This window comes from Hyperolius riggenbachi, chromosome 7 (genome assembly GCF_040937935.1).
Source record: "Hyperolius riggenbachi isolate aHypRig1 chromosome 7, aHypRig1.pri, whole genome shotgun sequence".
NCBI lineage: Eukaryota > Metazoa > Chordata > Amphibia > Anura > Hyperoliidae > Hyperolius > Hyperolius riggenbachi.
Window position 1 is genome coordinate 65,599,734 of NC_090652.1, and position 21,284 is coordinate 65,621,017.

At 43.2% G+C, this 21,284-nt stretch overlaps 1 protein-coding gene across 1 annotated transcript in view; it reads right to left on the reverse strand.

The window, feature by feature from the left end:
- The window catches only part of LOC137526031 (uromodulin-like), a 232,403-nt gene that overhangs the window by 88,079 nt on the left and 123,040 nt on the right, over window positions 1-21,284 (reverse strand). Inside the window, exon 9 of the mRNA XM_068247243.1 lies at window positions 63-866. Within this exon, the coding sequence (XP_068103344.1) occupies window positions 63-866 (804 nt within the window). The remainder of the gene's footprint in view (window positions 1-62; window positions 867-21,284) is intronic.

The window sequence follows — 21,284 nt, forward strand, 5'->3', positions numbered from 1 at the left end:
CAAATGTTTCCAAATAAAGGCAGCACTGGTCTGAGCTGATGCATTATTGGATAAAGACTTACCTGTACAATAAGCTGAGTAACATCTTGAGTAGGGTGTCCCCTCTAATTTATACACATAGAAACCACCAGGGCACATTTTCACTGATATAGTATTAGACCAATAGCAACAATCTCCATTCCAGCTGGCGCAAGCTGTGCGGTTCACAATGCCATCACTAAGCGAAGGATGGGAGCCATTCATCCACATGGGTTTCTCAGTGCCACAACTGTAGCCGGACACACAGTTCTCAGGAATTTGCTGGTCATAAGCTCCTTTAAACCGATACCAGCCTCGCAGACCAGAGTCACAATGCCAGTATTCACCACTAGAGGGGCTGCGCCAGGGGTCATTGAGTACAGTGTAGTTGAAACAGGGATCCACGCAGGAATAGGATCCAAGATATTTAATGCAATATTTTTCTCCACAGGGTGTCCCTTGCTGGCATTCATTGACCTCACAATATGTTCCATTTCCGTAATATCCATAGGCACAGGTACAAGTGTAAGACCCCCAATAATTCATGCAGATAGCATTTGGGGAGCAGTCATTAAGGGAGCTGTCTGCACACTCATCAATGTCCACACAGCCATAGTCTTGAGTTAACATAAATCCACTGAGACAGATGCAATAATAGGATCCGATTGTGTTCACACAGTACCCAATGCCATAATAACTGCATAAGTTGTCGTAGTAGTTTTGACATTCATTTAAATCCTCACAGTATGATCCATCACCTGCAAACCCCTCTTTACAGGTGCACTGTTGGTAGCCACCGAACTCCCCACAAGTGGCATTTGGGTGACAGTCAGAATCAGAACATTCTCCTGAAAAGAAGAATGGAGGTCATTGCTGTATATTCAATATTAAATCTATGCCTATAAATAATCCCCAGCCACCACCAACAGTGACCAAACCCCCTATCAACCAGACCAACAGTCTTTCTTAAAATGTACCTAAACTAAAAAAAAAGTTAATAGATACCAGAAACCCAAGAAAGGGGTTGCATCTGAAACCTGCTGGCCCTCCTGGCATGTACATGTAAAAAAGGCCCCTGGAAAAAAGGCAGTTGGATGTAGCCAATGAACGTGATCTCACTTATAAAAGGGTGTCTGTATGCCAATGAGCATAATACGATTTACAAAAGGTGCCAGATGTAGCCACCATCAGAATATAACCATAACTTCAACCACACTGTGCCTAACCTTAACACCTCATAGTGGTGCTTAACCCCTAACACCACCCACTCCGTTGCCTAACCTTAACCCACATGGTTGTGCCTAACCTTAACCTCTATGGTGATGCCTGACCTTAACCCTCCCGGCACCTAACCTTATCCCTGTGCGGTGCCTTACTCTTAAAACCTCCATCCAGTGCCAACTCACATGCATTGGCCATCAATTGAAGTCAGGCCTACCGCGTGCTAGGCTGCTATCCTAACCATTATACCACCAGCACAACACACTGCAATAATACATGCTGAAGTCAGCCTAGCATGTACCATTATGATATATCCAAGAGAAAAATGAGCTTGCTTAGGGATTTGTAAGATTTCAAAAGACAACTCACATGCATTGGCCGGGAACTGAACCAAGGCCTACTGTGTGGTAGGCTGCTATCCTAATCATTATACCACCAACACAACACACTACAATGCTACATGCTGAAGCCAGCCTAGCATGTATCATTATGATATATCCAAGAGAAAAATGAGCTTGCTTAGGGATTTGTAAGATTTCAAAAGCCAACTCACATGCATTGGCCAGGAACTGAACCAAGGCCTACCGTGTGGTAGGCTGCTATCCTAACCATTATACCACCAACACAACACACTACAATGCTACATGCTGAAGCCAGCCTAGCATACCGGCAGAATTTCACAGGCAATTTCGGAATTCCGCCGGATTGAAAAAGCAATTCCGTTCCGACCAAATGGAATGGAATGACCAATTTCCGCCTAAAATTGCGGAAAATACAATTCCATGGAAAGCAGTGACCATCCCTACTAGAGAGAGAGAGAGGAATCGACATGGCTATCTGGGGTTCTCTTTGGACAACTGTTGAACACAAAGGGCAAGGCCATGCCTGGGTGGGCTTGAACCACCAACCTTTCAGTTAACAGCCAATCACGCTAACCAATTGTGCCACAGAGACAGTGTACCACAAAGACTGTGCACGCAAGTGCTGTTGAATGATTTTATGGGGATGTATGTGTGTCTTTTGGAGGGAGAAACTAAGTCTGCTCCAAGAAGTTTCAGCATGTTGTGTTGGTGGTATAATGGTGTGGATAGCAGCCTACCATGTGGTAGTCCTGGGTTCGATTCCTGGCCAATGTACGTGAGTTGGGTTTTGAAATCCTACAAATCCCTAAGCAAACTCATTTTTCTCTTGGATATATCATAATGGTACATGCTAGGCTGGCTTCAGCATGTAGCGTTGGTGTTGGTATAGTGGTGAAGAGAGTTGCCTACCAAGCACTAAGACCTGGGTTCAATTCCCGGCCAAGGTATGTAAGCTGGTTTTTGAAATCCTACAATTCACTGAAAGACAAGACCCTCCGGAGGAGGAGAAGGGGGGAGTGAGGGAGGAGGGTGCAATATAAGGAATAATAATCAGCCAGGAGCAAGCCTACAAGAGCCTAACTAAGCTTTCCCTAGCAGAGTCTGTCAGCAGCTGTTCCTTAACTAATTACTGTAGGCAGACGAGTGAGTATAATGGCAGGAGAACCTCACCTTTTATAAGGGGGGGTGGGGCTACAGCAGTGAGTGTAGTCTGATTGACGACAATGTGCCTGCTGACTGTGATGTAGTGGGTCAAAGTTGTGCTCAATGGAGCATTATGGGGCGAATCGAACTTTCGCAGAAGTTCGCCTTTGCCGGCGAACGCGAACCACCCAAAGTTCGCCTGGAACCGTTCGTGGGGGACCCGTTCGGGCCATCTTAATTACAGGTATTTTCCTGCAATTATACCTATCTGTACTCTCACACAGATCTCTCCCTATCCCTAACCCCTAGACCCCCCCCCCTTTGTGGAAATATACATAATTTAATACATTGTATGTATTACAAATATTGTACTGTAACTATACCTAACCTTACTCTCACACAGAACCCTCCCTGTACCTCTCCCAAACTCCTAGACCCCCCCCCCCCTGGTGGTGCCTAACCCTAACCACCCTCCTGGTGGTGCCTAACCCTAACCACCCCCCTGGTGGTGCCTAACCATAACCACCCCCCGGTGGTGCCTAACCCTAAAACCCCCCTGGTGGTGTCTAACCCTAACCACCCCCCAGTGGTGCCTAACCCCAAACCCCCCCTGGTGGTGCCTAACCCTAAAACCCCTCTGGTGGTGTCTAAACCTAACCACCCCCCGGTGGTGCCTAACCCTAAACCCCCCCTGGTGGTGCCTAACCCTAACCACCCACCTGGTGGTGCTTAATCATAACCTTCTCCCTGGTGGTGCCTAACCCTAACCACTCCCTTATGGTGCCTAATCCTAACCATCCCCACTGCACAAACACGCTTACACACATATAAACAAAATTATATTTAATCCTTAAAATAATTCACTACAAATAACATGAATAAAATAATGTATATATTTTTAATAGAATGAATAGCCTTAAAATCACGTACACATTCATTATATTATATACTAGCTGGTCGCCCGGCGTTGCCCGGGTATGTAATTGGCTAGTGTTAGCTCTGCCCACTTTTTCTAATCCTAACACACAATTACTCAATGATGACCTAGTTTGTGAGCTTTGCGGTCTTTGGCATCAATAATTGGCATTGAAATGAAATAAATCGAATTGGCTGTGGCTCCACTCCTTTGAAAATCAATAGGTGAATTTTGATTAGCTTTTGTAGGCTCCACCCACTTTTCTGAATATTAATCCCAGTCACCCACTGTGCAAAGTTTAAGAACCCTGCCATTGACAGACAGTGTAAGAATGGCTGCAGTGAAATTTGTATTTTTCTCCACCCACTAATGTCTTAATGTTTCCCGGGTATGTATTTGGCTGCTTTTGGCTGTGGCCACTTTTTCTAACCCTAACACACAATTGTCAATAGTCAATGACCAAGTTTGTGAGATTTGTGGTCTGTGGCATGAATAATTTTAATTGAAATGAAACACATCTGATTCGCTGTTTGTGGCCCCACCCCTTTTCTAAATATTTAACCCCAGTCACCCAATGATCAACTGTACCAGGTTTGAGGCTTGTGCCATTAACAGTGCAAAAATGGCAGCAATTAAATATTTGCCTTGAAAATCAATAGGTGAATTGTGATTGTTTTTTGTAGGCTACACCCACTTTTCTGAATATTAATCCCAGTCACCCAGTGACCAACTGTGCACATTTTTAGAACCCTACCATTAACAGTGTAAGAATGGCTGCAGTTTACATTTTCCCAGTGAAATTTGTGTTTGTCTCTGCCCTCTGATGACTCGGCATTGCCCAGGTATGTATCTGGCTGGTGTTGGCTCCGCCCACTTTTTCTAACCCTAACACAAAATTACTTAATGACCAAGTTTGTGAGCTTTGCGGTTTTTGGCATCAATAATTTGCATTGAAATAAAATAAATCTGATTGGCTGTGGCTCCACCCCTTATATAAATGTAAACCCCAGTCACACAATGATCAACTGTACCAGGTTTGAGGCTTGTGCCATTAACAGTGCAAGAATGGCAGCAATGAAATATTCCCCTGAAAAATCAATAGGTAATTTTTGATTGTTTTTTGTAGGCTCCACCCACTTTTCTGAATATTAATCTCAGTCACCCAGTGACCAACTGTGCAAATGTTGAGAACCCTACCATTAATAGTGTAAGAATTGCTGCAGTTTACATTTTCTCAGTGAAATTTGTATTTGTCTCCGCCTACTGATGAGTCTGACCCAGCATTGCCCGATTATGTATTTGGCTGGTGTTGGCTGCTCCCACTTTTCCTAACCCTAACACACAATTACTCAATTACTCAATGACCAAGTTTGTGAGCTTTGTGGTCTTTGGCGTCAATAACCTGCATTAAAATAAACAAATCAGATTGGCTGTTTGGGGCTCCAACCCCTTATATAAATTTAAACCCCAGTCACGCAATGATCAACTGTACCAGGTTTGAGGCTTGTGCCATTAACAGTACAAGAATGGCAGCAATGAAATATTCCCCTGAAAAATCAATAGGTAATTTTTGATTGTTTTTTTTAGGCTCCACTCACTTTTCTGAATATTACTCCCAGTCACCTAGTAACCAACTGTGCAAAGTTTGAGAATCCTACCATTAACAGTGTAAGAATGGCTGCTGTTTACATTTTCCCAGTAAAATTTGTATTTGTCTCCGCCCACTTATGACCCTGCATTGCCCACTTAGGTATTTGGCTGGTGTTGGCTGTGCCCACTTTCCTAACCCTAACACACAATTATTCAATTACTCAAATACCAAGTTTGTGAGCTTTGCGGTGTTTGGCAACAATAATTTGCATTGGAATGAAACAAATCTGACTGGCTATTTGTGGCTCCACCCCCTTTCTGAAATTAAACCCCAGTCACCCAATGATCAACTATACCAGGTTTGAGGCTTGTGCCATTAACAGTGCAAGAATGGCAGAAATGTAAATATTCCCCTTGAAAATCAATAGGTGAATTTTGATTGGCTTTTATAGGCTCCAACCACTTTTCTGAATAATAATCCTAGTCATCCAACGACCAACTGTGCAAAGTTTGAGAACCCTACCATTAACAGTGTAAGAAAAACAAAAGTTTGCTTTCTTAAAACATAAAGAATTTGTGATAATTCAGGTTGGAGTGAGCTTGAGATGTCTCCCAGTGCATCACTGCTGAATATTTGCACATTAACCATTGTTACCCTTAGAAGCTAAACACACCTCCAGAACCGCTGGAATGCAATGATGTGTCAGCTTGTTAATTTGTACAGAGCCATAATAATCCAACATGCATACAGACTGTTTTGGATTGTTTGATCCTCATCAGTGCATGGCATGGATTAATTTGGCTCTATGCAGTAGGGCTTGTAACACCGAGAGGTACAGACTAACCAGCAAACTCATCGTGACCCAGAACTCATTGGAGTGTGTAAGGGACTACAATGGTCCTAAAAGCCCCCTTACTAAGCTGTTAAGAAAAACAAAAGTTTGCTTTCTTAAAACAGAAAGAATTTGCGATAATTCAGGTTGGAGTGAGCTTGAGATGTCTCCCAGTGCATCACTGCTGAATATATGCAAATTAACCATTGTACCCTTAGAAGCTAAACACACTTCCAGTGTAACAGTGTAAGAATGGCTGCAGTTTACATTTTCCAGTGAAATTTGTATTTGTCTCTTTTTGGTTATGGGAATAAAAAGTATCCTATACTTTATTCCAGGTAATGTACTATTGTGTGCCAAATTTCATTCAAATCCATTCAGCCGTTTTTGCGTGATCGAGTAACAAACATCCAAACATCCAAACATCTGAACTTTCCCATTTATTATATTAGTAGGATAGAAAAAGTTATATATGTATAATATAATAAATAGCCTTACAATCACGTACGCATAAAAAAATCTTCAAATAACGGTAATATTAAAAGTGATATATAAGTAAGATAATAAATCTGAAAACTATAATTGATGCAATATAATTCTGAAAACAAGGTTATTACCAAAAGTGATGTATTTCTAATACAATAAGGTTGAAAATGATATTTAAGCATTATACGTATGAAAACAAGTTTTAAAACAGTGGCCTCAATTCACGGAGCATTATCAAACGTTTATCAAACACTTTATCAAACGTTTGATAATTTACCTCATGGGTAAAAGCTCACTAAGGTGTTATATATTTGTTGAACGTTTTATTGGTAAAACATTAGATAAATATATAACACCTTAGTGAATTCAAAATTAGATTTTACCCATGAGGTAATTTATCAAACGTTTATCAAACGTTTGATTAAGTGTTTGATAAAACTCTGTGAATTGAGGCCAATGAAATAAGTGTAAACGAAAGTTTACTTGTTACACTCCAGAAAGCGAAATTCAAAAACGAAAAAATAAGTAAAACCTCCTGAAAGCAAAATTTAAAAACAAAAAAGTAAGTACAATTATTTGTAATAAACCTTATTCTGTAAATGAAAACTTTTGTTAACACGATCCCTGCAAGCGCCCTAATTTCCTGTCAGGCGCCCAATAGCCGATATTTTGCATTGCAGCCTATGGCGGCGCCCTTTTTTCCTGCTTACCAGGCAAAGACCTGCAAAGACACAACTGTGGATTTTCGGCCCTGCCTTCCTACGGAGGAGAATCTGGACACTGTTAAGTCCGGTCCCCGGACAGAGGAACACATGCACAGCGGCTGAACAATACTTTATAGGCTTGCCAGTAACTTTCTAAGATAAGATTACTCCAGGAACACGTGCATTTCCTACTTTGAGAGCACTCTATGTTTTGTCTTTATCCTAGCCAATAAATGGTATCATCCTGACGTAAAACTTCTTTATTCAAAAACAAGGCAATTTTCATAAATTGATCTCAGCTATCATCATGCTACCATTGTATTGTCTTCAACAGGGATCAGCAGAGGATTCTCCCAGCATTCAAATCTCCAGTGACCCTGGAAATAGATGCCAAGCTAGTAAATGGAAGTTACTAGCAGCTAACCAGCATGCAGTTGTGTTGATTAATCACCTTTCAAAGCTGCAGACTAATTTATAAGTATCTAGTGGCTTTCATTTGTTAACATAGAATAAATTTCCTGTATTGGCTATAATTATCTACTTAGGGCAAAGTTTTGTTTGTCCCGGTCCTCAAGAAAACACAATAAACAGCTCTTGCAGAGATTGGAGATTAGTAGTCTGTGTTAAGAACCCCAAGGGCCGATCCTTGTTTGGGGCAATCACTCAGAGTCAGAAACTCAGTCTTGCTGTCGCTTTGCGCATAGATGCCCATATGTGGATTTGCAATCTATGAACCGACTAGCCGAGAGGAGTGTACTGACTCCAAAGGATTCACCACACACAATTCAAATGCTTGCCACCACGTGCGAGTCAGCGCATGACTGTAACTATTAACACACTGAGAACACTGTAACTTAACCCTTAGCTGTATGCAGGTATCAGTGCCAGATCTGTCTATCTGTGCCAGATTCAAGCATATGGGTTGTAGTAGATGCAAAATACTATAGAACACAGGGTAACGCTGTTGGAGGAGCAAGTACGATTGTGTATGTTCAGGAACAGGTCATAATTGTTAAAACATTTTTTAAATGTTTTAATAACAAAAATGCATTACACACTTTTATATACTTATACACCAATCTATATATATAAAATTGGATGTATGTGTGTGTGTATGTGTGTATGTATGTGCCGCGATCACTCAAAAATGCCTTGACCGATTTGAACGAAACTTGGTATGTGGATCCCTTACTACCTGGGATGATATGTTCTGGGGGTCTCCTGTCCCCCCTGCACACCTGGGCGGAGCTACAAACAGCAAATCCGATTTCACCCATTAAAGTCAATGGAAAAAAATGTAAAAGGCTGCCATTCTCCCAGTAATCAAGCCAGAGTCCCCACACTTGGCACAGTTGGTCATTCGCTGACCAAGGTTATAAATTCAGGAAAAGTGGGTGGAGCATAAAACGGCCAATCAAATTTCAGCCATTCATTTTCGATGGTAAAATGTAAACTGCAGCCATTCTTAGACTATTAATGGCAGGGTTCTCAAACTTTGCACAGTTGGTTACTGGGTAACTGGAATTAATATTCAGGAAAGTGGGTGGAGCCTACAACAGCCAATCAAAATTCACCTGTTGATTTTTTAAGGGGAATATTTAAACTGCTGCTATTTTTACACTGTTAATGGCGGAGGCTTCAAACTTGCTACAGTTGGTCATTGGGTGACTGGAGCTCAAATTCACTAAAGGGGTGGAGCCACAAACAGCCAATCAGATTTCTTTGCTGGATAAACTGCTTCCATTCAAACATTTTTGATGCCAGGAACCCGAAGGCTCACAAACTTGGTCATTGGGTGACTGTGTGTCAAGGTTACAAAAAGTGGGTGGAGCCAAAAACACATTTCACTGGGAAAATATAAACTGCAGCCATTCTTATGCTGTTAATGGCAGGGTTCTCAAACTTTGCACAGTTGGTCACTGGGTGACTGGGATTAATATTCAAGACAGTGGGTGGAGCCTACAACAGCCAATCAAAATTCACCTATTGATTTTCAAGGGGAAAATTTACATTGCTGAAATTCTTACACTGTTAATGGGAGAAGCCTCAAACCTGGTACAGTTGGTCATTGGGGGATTGGGTTCAAATTCTGGAAACAGCCAATCAGATTTGTTTAATTTCTATGGGAATATACAAATTATTAATACCAAGGACCCCAAAGCTCATAAACTTGGTCATTGAGTGACTGTATGTCAAGGTCAGAAAAGTGGGCAGAGCCAATAACTAATTTTTTTACATGGGAAAATATAAACTGCAACCATTCTTACACTGGCAGGGTTCTCAAACGTGACACAGTTGGCCACTGGGTGACTGGGGTTAATATTCAGTAAAGTGGGTGAAGCCTACAACAGCTAATCAAATTTCACCTGTTGATTTTCAAGGTGAATGTTTACATTGCTGCTATTCTTACACTGTTCATGGTAGAGGCCTCAAATCTGGTACAGTCGGTCATTTGGTGACTGGGGTTCACAATCTGAAAAGTGGGTGGAGCCGCAAACAGCCAATCAGATTTGTTTAATTTCAGTGGGAAAATGTAAATTGTTGATGCTAAGGACCACAAAGCTCACACACTTTGGTATACAGTGACTGTGTGTGTCAAGGTTTAAAAAAGTCGGTGGAGCTAAATTTTTTACATGGGAAAATATATACTGCAGCCATTCTGTAAGTGGCAGGGTTCTCAAACTTGACACAGTTGGTCACAGACAGACTAGAATTAGAATTCATGAAAGTGGGTGGAGCTTACAACAGCCAATCAAAATTCGCCTATTGACTTTCAAGGGAAATATTTAAATGGTGTAAAGCATAGTGGAGATGCCGCCGCAACAGGGAGTGGCATGGCAGCTATCTACGCGTCTCAGCCGGCGGTTTCCACCATGCGGGTACATGATAGAGTTGTGCCTGGGACTATGGTTAATGCGGGGGAGGCGCCGCAGCGCTAAGCGGCATGACTGCTGTCCCCGCATCTCAGCCAGCGGCCTCCTCCACGCTGTTACATGATGGAACTTTGCCTGCTCCCTCAGTCGTACATAGACTGAGGTCTACGCGTGCGCGCGGGCGTGCACAGACAGGTCCTTTATGCAAGAAGAAGGGGAGTCAGCTGATCAGCCGGTCATCTGACTCTAACACTGATCCTGATTGGCTGAGTGACTGGGGCGGAGCTAAGGAGTGCTCCCAGTATATATAGGACATGCCTGTCAGTTGTTCCTTGTCTGCTGTTGCATATGCTATGTGTTAGCACTCAGACCCTTAGTCAGATCCGAAAGTGTGCTAGTACCAGCAGGAGCTGGGGATCCACACTTAGCCAGATTCTGTTGATAGCTTAAAGTACTAATTGAGTTGTATTATTTGTTATAACCCTCTGCTAGCCTTGACTACTCTTCTGTCTTCTGATTCTGTGCCTTTGCCTATCTGATCTAGTTGCCGACTTTGCTAATACCTCACTCTGATTCAGTCTTCTGCCTTTGTACTGTATCTGTCCGTGTGTTGCCGAACCTGCTTGTCTGACTCTTCTGCCCTCACCTGTGAACTTAGTCCTGGTGAGGGATTCTCAGTTAGTATCACCTGCTCCTCAGGTTGATAGCTGCAGTATAGTCTGAATCACATGCTCCTCAGGATGATAGCTGCAGTGCAGTCTGAATCACCTGCTCTTCAGGTTGATAGCTGCAGTACAGTCTGAATTACCTGCTCCTCAGATAGTTAGCTGCAGTACAGTCTGAATCACCTGCTCCTCAGGTAGATAGCTGCAATACAGTTTTGGTCACCTGCTCCTCAAGTGACTAGCTACTACGGTACTGTCTGGATCTCCTGCCCCTCAGGTGATCACCTACTGCAGTACAGTCTGAATCACTTGCTCCACGAGTGATCAGTTTACATTGTCTCACTGTGCATCACCCGCTCCTCGGGTGAACCTATCACTAACTCATCTGTGTCTCCAGCCTGCTGGAGTATTTATTACCGTGTTCTGTAGAGATACCTCCTTCTACCAGCTCCTCTGGGAGAGTGGGTATCTCTATCTATATCTACTGTTGCACCAAACACTTATCTTACACCTGGGTGTCCTGTGTCTTTCTATACTTGCATTATTGGTGATTCTGCAGATCACCACATAATCAGGTATAACATCTGTATTATTGGTGATACTGCAGATCACCAATAATCAGAAAATCTGTTCTTGCTGACACCAATCGTTACAGAACAGCAGACCAAAACATTATGGACGCACTACGTAGTCAAGTTGAAGTCCTGACTACCGCGGTAAACGATCTTACCGGAGTTATCAATACCCAACAGACTCAGATCACCAAACTGTCTGGGACGGTTCAGGTACTTCAAACGACTATTGATGCAGTAGTGCGATCCCCTCCAGTAACGGACCTTCGCATGCCCGTACCAGAGAAGTTTTCTGGACATAGATCTGACTTCCAGATCTTTCTTTTTGAGTTAAGGCCTAATCTGTCAGGATCTGAGAACCAGAGGGTAATCTTTATAAAGATTCTTTTGTCAGGAGATTCACAAACATGGGCATATGGTCTGCATGCAGAGCATAAGGCTTCATCCTCGGTTTGGGAGTTTTTTAAGGCCATGGCCGTTATTTACGATGATCCGGACGTGGCTATTACGGCTGAGACTCTCAGGCAGGGTCGTAATCCAGTGGAGAGTTATGCCGCAGAGTTTAGGAGATGGGCTGTGTCAGCTAGATGGGAACGTATGCCTTATTAGATTGTTTCCTGTCAGGGTTGTCCAATGCAGTTTCTGATTTGATGCTAGGGCATCCTGAGCCTAAATCCCTGGACGAGGCAATTTCATTGGCCATGCGGATTGATCGCCACATTCGCTATCAAAAACTAACCCGTGGGAAAAACGCTTTAAGATCTATTTCCTACGCCTCTTCTCCACCTCCGTCACCACAAGATGAGCCGAAGCAAATCGGTCATCCTAGGTTAACTCAAGTGGAAAAGAATCGCAGAAGGTCAGGGAGACTCTGTCTATATTGTGCTGAGGAGGGTCACATTGTTCAGAATTGTCCTAAAAAGTCAGGAAACGCTGCCGCCTAGGTGTAGTCAGAGGTAATGCCCTAGGCGAGCCGTTGGTACCTCTAAATAATAATCGTTTGCTCCTTCCCTGCTCCATTACCTGGGAGGGTCGGGCCACGCCCACAGAAGAGTTTGTAGACTCAGGTTCTGCAGCCACGTTAGACCGTCAGATTCTGATTACGGCAGTAGATGACTCTCCGTTGCAATGTAGACCGTGTCTTTCCCAGACCCCCTTGTTATTGTGTGAAATAGGGGTTCTACATAAGAAGAAACTACAGTTCTTTGTCCTGCAAATGGCAACTTCTACCATAATCCTCGGTATGCCTTGGTTGCAACTACACTCTCCTCAGATCGACTGGGCCTCAGGTCAGCTACAGAGCTGGTCAGCCCATTGTTATCATCATTGTTTAGAGAAAGTTGCTGCTTGTGCCACCAAGGTTCAGGTGAAAGGGGTGCCAGTGCAGTACGCAGAATTTTCTGACGTGTTTTGCCCCAAATCAGCAGATAAACTCCCACCACACCGGAGTTTTGACTGTCCCTTAGAGCTGAGATCAGGTTGTATGCCTCCTAGAGGTCATCTTTATAATCTGTCGGGGCCAGAGAAGCTGGCAATGCAGGAATACATTAAGGAAAACTTGGCCAAGGGCTTTATCCGTCCTTTCCAGTCACCTGCTGGGGCTGGGTTCTTTTTTGTACAGAAAAAGGACGGTGGGCTTCGACCCTGTATTGACTATCGGGGGTTGAATAGGATCACAGTAAAGAATCGTTATCCACTGCCGTTGATTGACAATTTGTTTGCCCAAGTTAACAATGCCAGTATTTTTTCTAAATTGGACTTACGTGGGGCATACAACCTTGTTCGCATTAGGGACGGTGACGAATGGAAGACGGCATTCAACACGCCCAACGGGCATTACGAGTATCTGGTCATGCCCTTCGGGTTGTGTAATGCCCCTGCCGTTTTCCAAGAGTTGATCAACGAAGTTTTTAGAGAAGTTCTAGGAAAATTTGTATTAGTGTATCTGGACAACATACTGATTTTTTTCACCCAATCTGCCAGAACATCGGAAACACGTGAAGTTTGTGTTGAGAAAATTGAGGCAGAACTGCTTGTATGCAAAATTAGAGAAGTGCCTCTTCGAAGTCACTAAAGTCCCTTTTCTGGGATATTTTATTTCCACTTCAGGTCTCTCCATAGACCCTGAAAAAGTCTATGCTGTATTGGAGTGGCCTCAACCCGTTGGTTTGAAGGCACTCCAAAGGTTTCTGGGCTTTGCCATTTACTACAGGAAGTTCATCAAAGGATTTTCTTCTGTGGTGTCACCCCTTACCAACTTCACCAGAAAAGGGGCTGACACTTACCATTAATCAGCAGAGGCACAGTCTGCCTTTGCTACATTGAAAAGGTTATTTTGTTCTACTCCCATTTTGAGACACGTAGATGTCACCTTCCCCTTCATCATTGAGGTGGATGTATCAGAGATTGGGGTTGGGGCTGTGCTGTCTCAGCGCTCTGGCCTTCAAGGCAAACTGCATCCCTGTGCCTTCTTTTTTTGCAGGTTTTCTCCAGCCGAGAGGAACTACGATATTGGCAATCGGGAGCTCTTGGCCATTAAGTTAGCCTTTAAGGAATGGCGTCATTGGCTTGAAGGGGCAGAACATACGATTACAGTTTATACTGATCACAAAAATTTGGAGTAAATCGAGAAGGCCAAAAGGCTTAGCCCCCGTCAGGCTCGCTGGTCCTTGTTCTTTTCAAGGTTCAGATTTATTATAGCGTATACTCCAGGCAGTAAGGATGTGAAAGCAGATGCATTGTCTAGGTGCTGTACAGTCTGAATCACCTGCACCTCAGGTTGATAGCTGCAGTACAGTCTGAATTACCTGCTCCTTAGATAGTTAGCTGCAGTACAGTCTGAATCACCTGGTCCTCAGGTAGATAGCTGCAATACAGTTTTGGTCACCTGCTCCTCAGGTGACTAGCTACTACGGTACTGTCTGGATCTCCTGCCCCTCAGGTGATCACCTACTGCAGTACAGTCTGAATCACTCGCTCCACGAGTGATCAGTCTCCATTGTCTCACTGTGCATCACCCGCTCCTCGGGTGAACCTATCACTAACTCATCTGTGTCTCCAGCCTGCTGGAGTATTTATTACTGTGTTCTGTAGAGATACTTCCTTCTATCAGCTCCTCTGGGAGAGTGGGTATGTCTATCTATATTTACTATTGCACCAAACACTTATCTTACACCTCGGTGTCCTGTGTCTTGCTATACTTGCATTATTGGTGATTCTGCAGTTCACCACATAATCAGGTATAACATCTGTATTATTGGTGATACTGCAGATCACCAATAATCAGAAAATCTGTTCTTGCTGACACCGATCGTTACAAATGGCTTCCACTCTTACACTATTAATTGTAGAGTTCTCAAATATGGTACAAATGGTTAAAGGGTGACTGGGGTTCAAATTTGGAAAAGGGGGCAGGGCCACAAACAGCCAGATTTGTTTAATTCCTATGGGAAAATGCAAATTATTGATGCCAAGGAACCCAAAGCTCATAAACCTTGGTCACTGAGTGACTGTATGTCAATGTTAGAGAGAGACAGCGGGCAGAGCCAAACACAGCCAACTTTTTACATGGGAAAATATAAACTGCAGCCATTCTTACACTGTTAATGACAGGGTTCTCAAACTTGACACAGTTGGCCACTGGGTGACTGGGATTAATATTCAGAAAACTGGGTGGAGCCTACAACAGCCAATCAAAACTCACCTATTGATTTTCAAGGGGAATATTTAAACTGCTCCCATTCTTCCACTGTTAATGGCAGAGGCCTCAAACCTTCTACAAACGGTCATTAAGTGACTGGGATTCAAATATAATAAAGGGGGCAGAGCCAAAAAGGGCCAATCACATCCCTTTGCTGTATAAACTGCTTCTATTCACACTATTTTGATGCCAGGAACCTGAAAGCTTACAAACTTCACTGAGTGACTGTGTGTCAAGGTCACAAAAAGTGGGCAGAGCCAAATACAAATTTCACTGGGAAAATTTAAAGCCATTCTTACACTGTTAATGCCAGGATTCTCAAACTTGACACAGTTGGCCACTTGGTGACTGAGATTAATATTCAGGAAAATGGGTGGAGCCTACAAGAGCTAATCAAAATTCACCTATTGATTTTCAAAGGGAATATTTAAATTGCTGCCATTCTTGTACTGATAATGGCACAAGACTCAAATCTGGTACAGTTGGTAATTGGGTGAATGGGGTTCAAATTCAGAAGAGGGGGTGGAGCCACAAACAGCCAATAAGAATTGTTTCATTTCAATGGGAAAATACAATTATTGATGCCAAGGACCCCAAAGCTCACAAACTTAGTTATTGAGTGTGTTTGTGTGTTAGGGTTAGAAAAAGTTGGCAGGGCCAATAGCAGCCAAATATATACCCGGGCAACGCCGGGTCATCAGCTATTTAACATATAAACACAAAGCTTAAAATAAAAAGTAATAACTGTGAAAGGTTTACTTAGCTGAATGCAGTCCTTGTAGGATTGGATGAAATAGTCTGGTTCAAATGCAGGCATTGATATCAAAAGTCCTTAGATAGCATGCGTACGGTCTCCCTAGGAACGCATGCCTGGAGAAAGTTCTTTGTCGGTGGAATTTTGGAAGTCCAAAACGGTGGCTAAGGGTCCCGATTTTTATAAAATATTACTTGGTTGGCTGTCTTTTAGTAAAAGATGGCGGGTCTAGCCCCTGAGAGGCGAGATAGGCAGAGTTTTGAACAAGCACAGAATGGTACAATTTACCAATAACCTGCGCCATTCCTGTCTGGAGTGGCGTACAGGGAATCTGAGGGCAGATTTGTAATCTGTGGCCAATGTGCGACCAAATGACACTAATTTGACCTTTAAGAACACAAGATAATTGTGTCTGCAAGTGGATGCGGACACAGTTATCATGTGTGGTCAGCGAACGCTGAATAGTTCAGTTTCCATAGCTGCTAGAAGGCTATAAGTTAACTGAGTCATTATTCTAATTTTTAGATACCGGAAAATGTATTTGTTCTCTCTCTGTGATAACCCCATCTTGTATTATTAATAAATAGAATTTCCTATTGTTCTGATTCAGCATTTGGGAGGAAACTTTTTTTAGAGGGAACTTTTTTTAGAGGGGGAATGTTATTTGATGCTGTTGCCTTCCCAGAGCAACATTTGTATGTCACTTAGGTGTGAAGGAGCTCTACTCTCATTCAGTGTAGGTGATGGGTAGGAACTAGAAAAAGAAAAAAAACAACAACTTCTAAGTCCATTTGAAAGTGAAACTGACATCAGCTTTGCTGGACTATACGGAAATCATTGGTGATTATGCACAACTTTCCGTATCATTGATAACAGTCTGTACATGAAATATGCGAACATTCCCAGTCTTTTAGTAACATACTTTTGCTAGCGCTGCAAATTAGCATTATTTACTACTAAAGAGGTCATGGCTCCATATATGGACATCTAGTGGATTTCAGTATCTTCAGTTGTCCAGCTTACCTGATGTGCTCAAATGATTACAGAGGCGCCCGAAGATTAAAATTACTACACATTAAAATCCTAAAATGGGGGGTACTGGTTGACTTACCTCCCCAATGTGAAGAAACGCGGAAAAGCCACCGCTTCTCAGGGTGAGGCGGCTGTTTCCACGTCCAGCATGGCGTCACAACGTGGAAAAACCGCCGCATAGGCAGAGCGGCGGAATCCGCATTGGGAGCGGCGGAATCCGCATTGGAGGCGGCGGACTTGCTGCATGGCAGTATCCCTGACAAGGCGACTGAGCGTAGGGAAGCCGCCGCTGGTGTAGTGAGCGGTGCGGCGGCTCCTACGCTCGGTCCGATGGATACATTGCAAGACAGTACTGGTGTGGCTGGGACTGATAGTCCACCAAGATTCAGAGTGACATGCGCGCGCGCACAGAGGCAGAGCTTATATAACAGCCAGAAGTGAGTCAGCTGACCAGGCTGGTCAGCTGACATTTTCTACAACTCTCATTGGTCCAACAATTAGGGAGGGGCCTGGAGAGTGTTCTGGTATATATACTGCTGGCTGTTCAGTTGCTGGTTGTCTGGCGTTACGATCATTACGTGGTAGCACGCAGACCTGAGTCAGATCCGAAAGTGTGCCGGGACCAGCTGGAGCTGTAATCCTACACTTAGCTAGAGTTGTTGATAGTTTAAAGTACTAGTTTGATTGTGATTATCTGTTATGACCTTCTGCCTGCCTGACCATTCTCCTGAACTCTGATCCTGTACTTTGTCATTCTGATACTCTGTTGCCGAATCCTGGCTCGTCCTTAGACTTTGCATCTGCCTTCTGATTTTGTACCTCGATATTTCTGATACCCTGTTGCCGAACCCTGCCTGTACTTTAGACTTCGCCTCTGCCTTCTCAATCTGTACTTTATCTGTCCATGTGTTTACGACCTGGCTTGTCCGATCTCGAGAACCGACCTTACTGTTAGAGGCGGTTCCCAGTCCTGATAGTGACACTCCCTCTTGAGTGTCACTCTCGTTCTGTCGTTCCTTCTCTCAGCCTGACTCCTCCCACCGAGAGAGTCCAGAAGGAATTAGGCAGTACTCCTTACTGCTCTGAGGCCCAGTCCTCTAAATATTACTGTTTGCACCAAACACTCTCACTCTACTCAGGTGTCCAGAGGTTAGCTGGTATATCGGATTATCGGTGATACTGCAGATCATCTATAATCTGGTATATATCTGTATTCCCAGTGATACTGCAGATCACCGGTAATCAGATCCTCTCTGTTACACCGATCGTTACACCCAATGAAGACAATTTACACTTGTTCAAAAATAATAATTTATTCTTACTCCACAACGTGTTTCACGGGTCTAACGCCCACTTCCTCAGGCAATGTAAAATAGGGGGAGTACTAAAAACAGAAATATATACCTACATAGTTTAACAAACCATCCATTTCCTCAAATTCCAGCATAATATTACAATATAAAAATGTAAAACAATGTATATATCGCTCGATGTGCTTCACTATATACTTTACTCTATAATAAAAAATGTAAAAAATATATATATCTCTATGTGCTTCACTATGTTCAAATGCAGTCATTAGTGTCCTTACATGGATCATATAATAACATAACGTCACATATTTGATGTTACTCTAGGTATACACACACTACCATAAAATTGCCATGCCTATAGTGCAATTAAGACCCTTGCTGGACCTTCACAACACTTTCTTGCTGGGTTATACTTCTCTTATATGCTCTAAATTTTATCTGTATGGTGGCTAGCCGCCCTTTGGTGCCTATACACAAAAGTTTAAGTTATGGCTTACCTCAAACAGTGCAGGAGCGGGTTTAGCGCCTCTGTAGATCGTCTGCGCACAACCTCGCTCCTTAAATTCATTATGGGACTGCGGGGATGATCCATAGGGCGCGCATATTCACGAGCCGAACGGGCTCTTCCGGCGGATGTGACGCATGCGCCTCAAGCGTATCGTCACTTGTTCATCTGGCGCCGCTCGTCATGACCATTTTGCTGCGCTCCAATGCCCGGAAGTGATGATTGGAGCGCAGACGTACATCAGCCCCACGCCATGGGAGTAGACTCAGCGTCAAAGGACGCGTGTGTCATGTTATCATGTATCAAAGATATATAGATGATTTGATCTTTATATGGAAGGGGGATGTAGACACCATTCCCCATTTCATAAATCATTTAAATGATAATACAGCAGGGTTATCCTTTACATATAAATTTGATAAAGAATCAATCGAGTTTCTGGATCTATTATTGTCCCACGTGGATGGAGGTATAAAAACCAAAACATTTTTTAAATCAGTGGACGACAATGGATATATACATTTTAAAAGTTTCCATCATAAGCCTTGGACACTCAACACACCGTTCAATCAGTTTAAACATATTTTCAAAAATTGCACGAGTGTAGGGGATTACGATGTACAGGCAAAACTCTTAACAAATAAGTTTCGTGAAAGAAAATACCCCAAAACCTTGATAGAGGACGCAAGATCCAAAGCCAGATTTGAAAAAACCAAACAAGAGTCCCATACTGAAACATCTGAAAACTTAGGGAATACAGTAAGATTCATATCCAAATATAGTGTACAATATAAGTACATCAAAAACATTTTGAACAACAGATGGGAGATTCTGAAACAGAACCCATACTTGAAAGGGAATATTCCAGAAAAACTTATGGTCACTTTTGGCCCCCAGCAAATTAAAAAACACTCCCATGTCTAACAGATCCACACAACCCGCAGGTGTCTATAGGTGTCACAAGAAACGTTGCCTAGCCTGCAAATTTCTAGTAGAAACTAATCAGGTCACGTCATATATCAACCACATCAAATATCCTATAACATGACATATCAGTTGCGAGTCTAGATTTGTAATCTATGTAGCCTCCTGTCCATGTGGCATGCAATATGTGGGACGTACTACCCAGATGTTCCGCGAAAGAATAGGCCAGCATAAGCGGAATATTAAGGGTTTACTCACACATGGGTTGTCCAGACATTTCTCACATACTCACAATAGTGACCCGGCATTGGTATCATTTCAAGCCCTAGAAACAATTAATCCAATGGGACATAATGCAGTGAATCAATTAAAAAATAGAGAAATATTTTGGATTCAAACTCTGAAAACTCTAACACCTAATGGTTTAAATGAAGTGCTAGAGAAACCTTATTAAATGTCGCTGATCCTCTGCATCATCCCTTGAGAGAGGAACGTGCTCATAGTCGCTCTTTTTTATATACATCTTGATATTGTGTGTTGTTATTATAGTTGTATAATCACTAGGATTTATCCTAGAGTTTTAGCTCACTTTATCATGTCCTTGGCCTTTTCCACACCGACCCCCCCAGTGTTTTTTCCCTCCCCTTCCCTAACCCCCCCCCCCAGTATTATTCCCGGTTGTTCACTCTGAAACCCCCCTCCCCCCCCCTCCCTACCCCCATTCCCCTGTTTGTGTCTCAAACACATCTATGTAGATGAATATCAAAATCAATATGCAGTAATGGTTTAAACAATAGATGAGAAGGTAGAGATATGGGGGTGTGGTGAACCATTTGTATAGGTATATACACCGGCTGAATTATGATTTGTCTCTATGCGATTGTGCACATAAGCACAGTATAGACAAGAAGATTCACTTAGTTTGATGAATGATATGTTCTGAGAAATCATGCCTCCTATTATATGGATTTAATACAAAATATGCAGGTCCGTTTTATTATGATCATGATCATTGTTGTAATGTTTTAAAGTTCACTCCCTTTCCAGTTCTACAAGTTAAATTTAATATGGATAGGTAGAGGACGAAAATTGTTTTATTATCAAGCAGCTCCCCGCATAGGGTCACCGTAATTCAGCGTTCCAGATGACAGTGGTGGACTCTGGAGCAGGGGCGCCGCGAGGCATAAAGCGAACCAAGCGGCCGCTTGGGGCCTCAAGATCGTAGGGGCCTCGGCGGCTCAGTGATGTCGGTGTGACGTCACTGTTTTCCCGCAGCCCCGCGGGGCTGGCAGAGCAGGGCAGGGCTACGAGAAGTTGGCCGCCACCTAAGCCCTGCTCTGGAGACTATTTATGCCTCCAGTACAGGGCTTCGGGTGGCCATCTTCCCGTAGCCCTGATTCAATCAGTGCGGGAGATTGGAGGAGGGAGGGAGCTCCGTGGGAACTGCGCGCCTGAGGAGCCGGCCAGGAGAGGAGACGGGGAGAGAAGACTTCTGCCAGTGGTACACTATAGTAAACAGTATTAGAAGTGTGAGTTCCACTGCCCCTGTCGGGGTTCATTTCAGGCAGCATCACAATGGTGATCTTAGTGGACTTAAATTTATCGGTTTAGACCGTATTCATACATCAATTAGGGGTGGTAACCCGGATAGATTGTTGCTCCAGAAGGAGTGC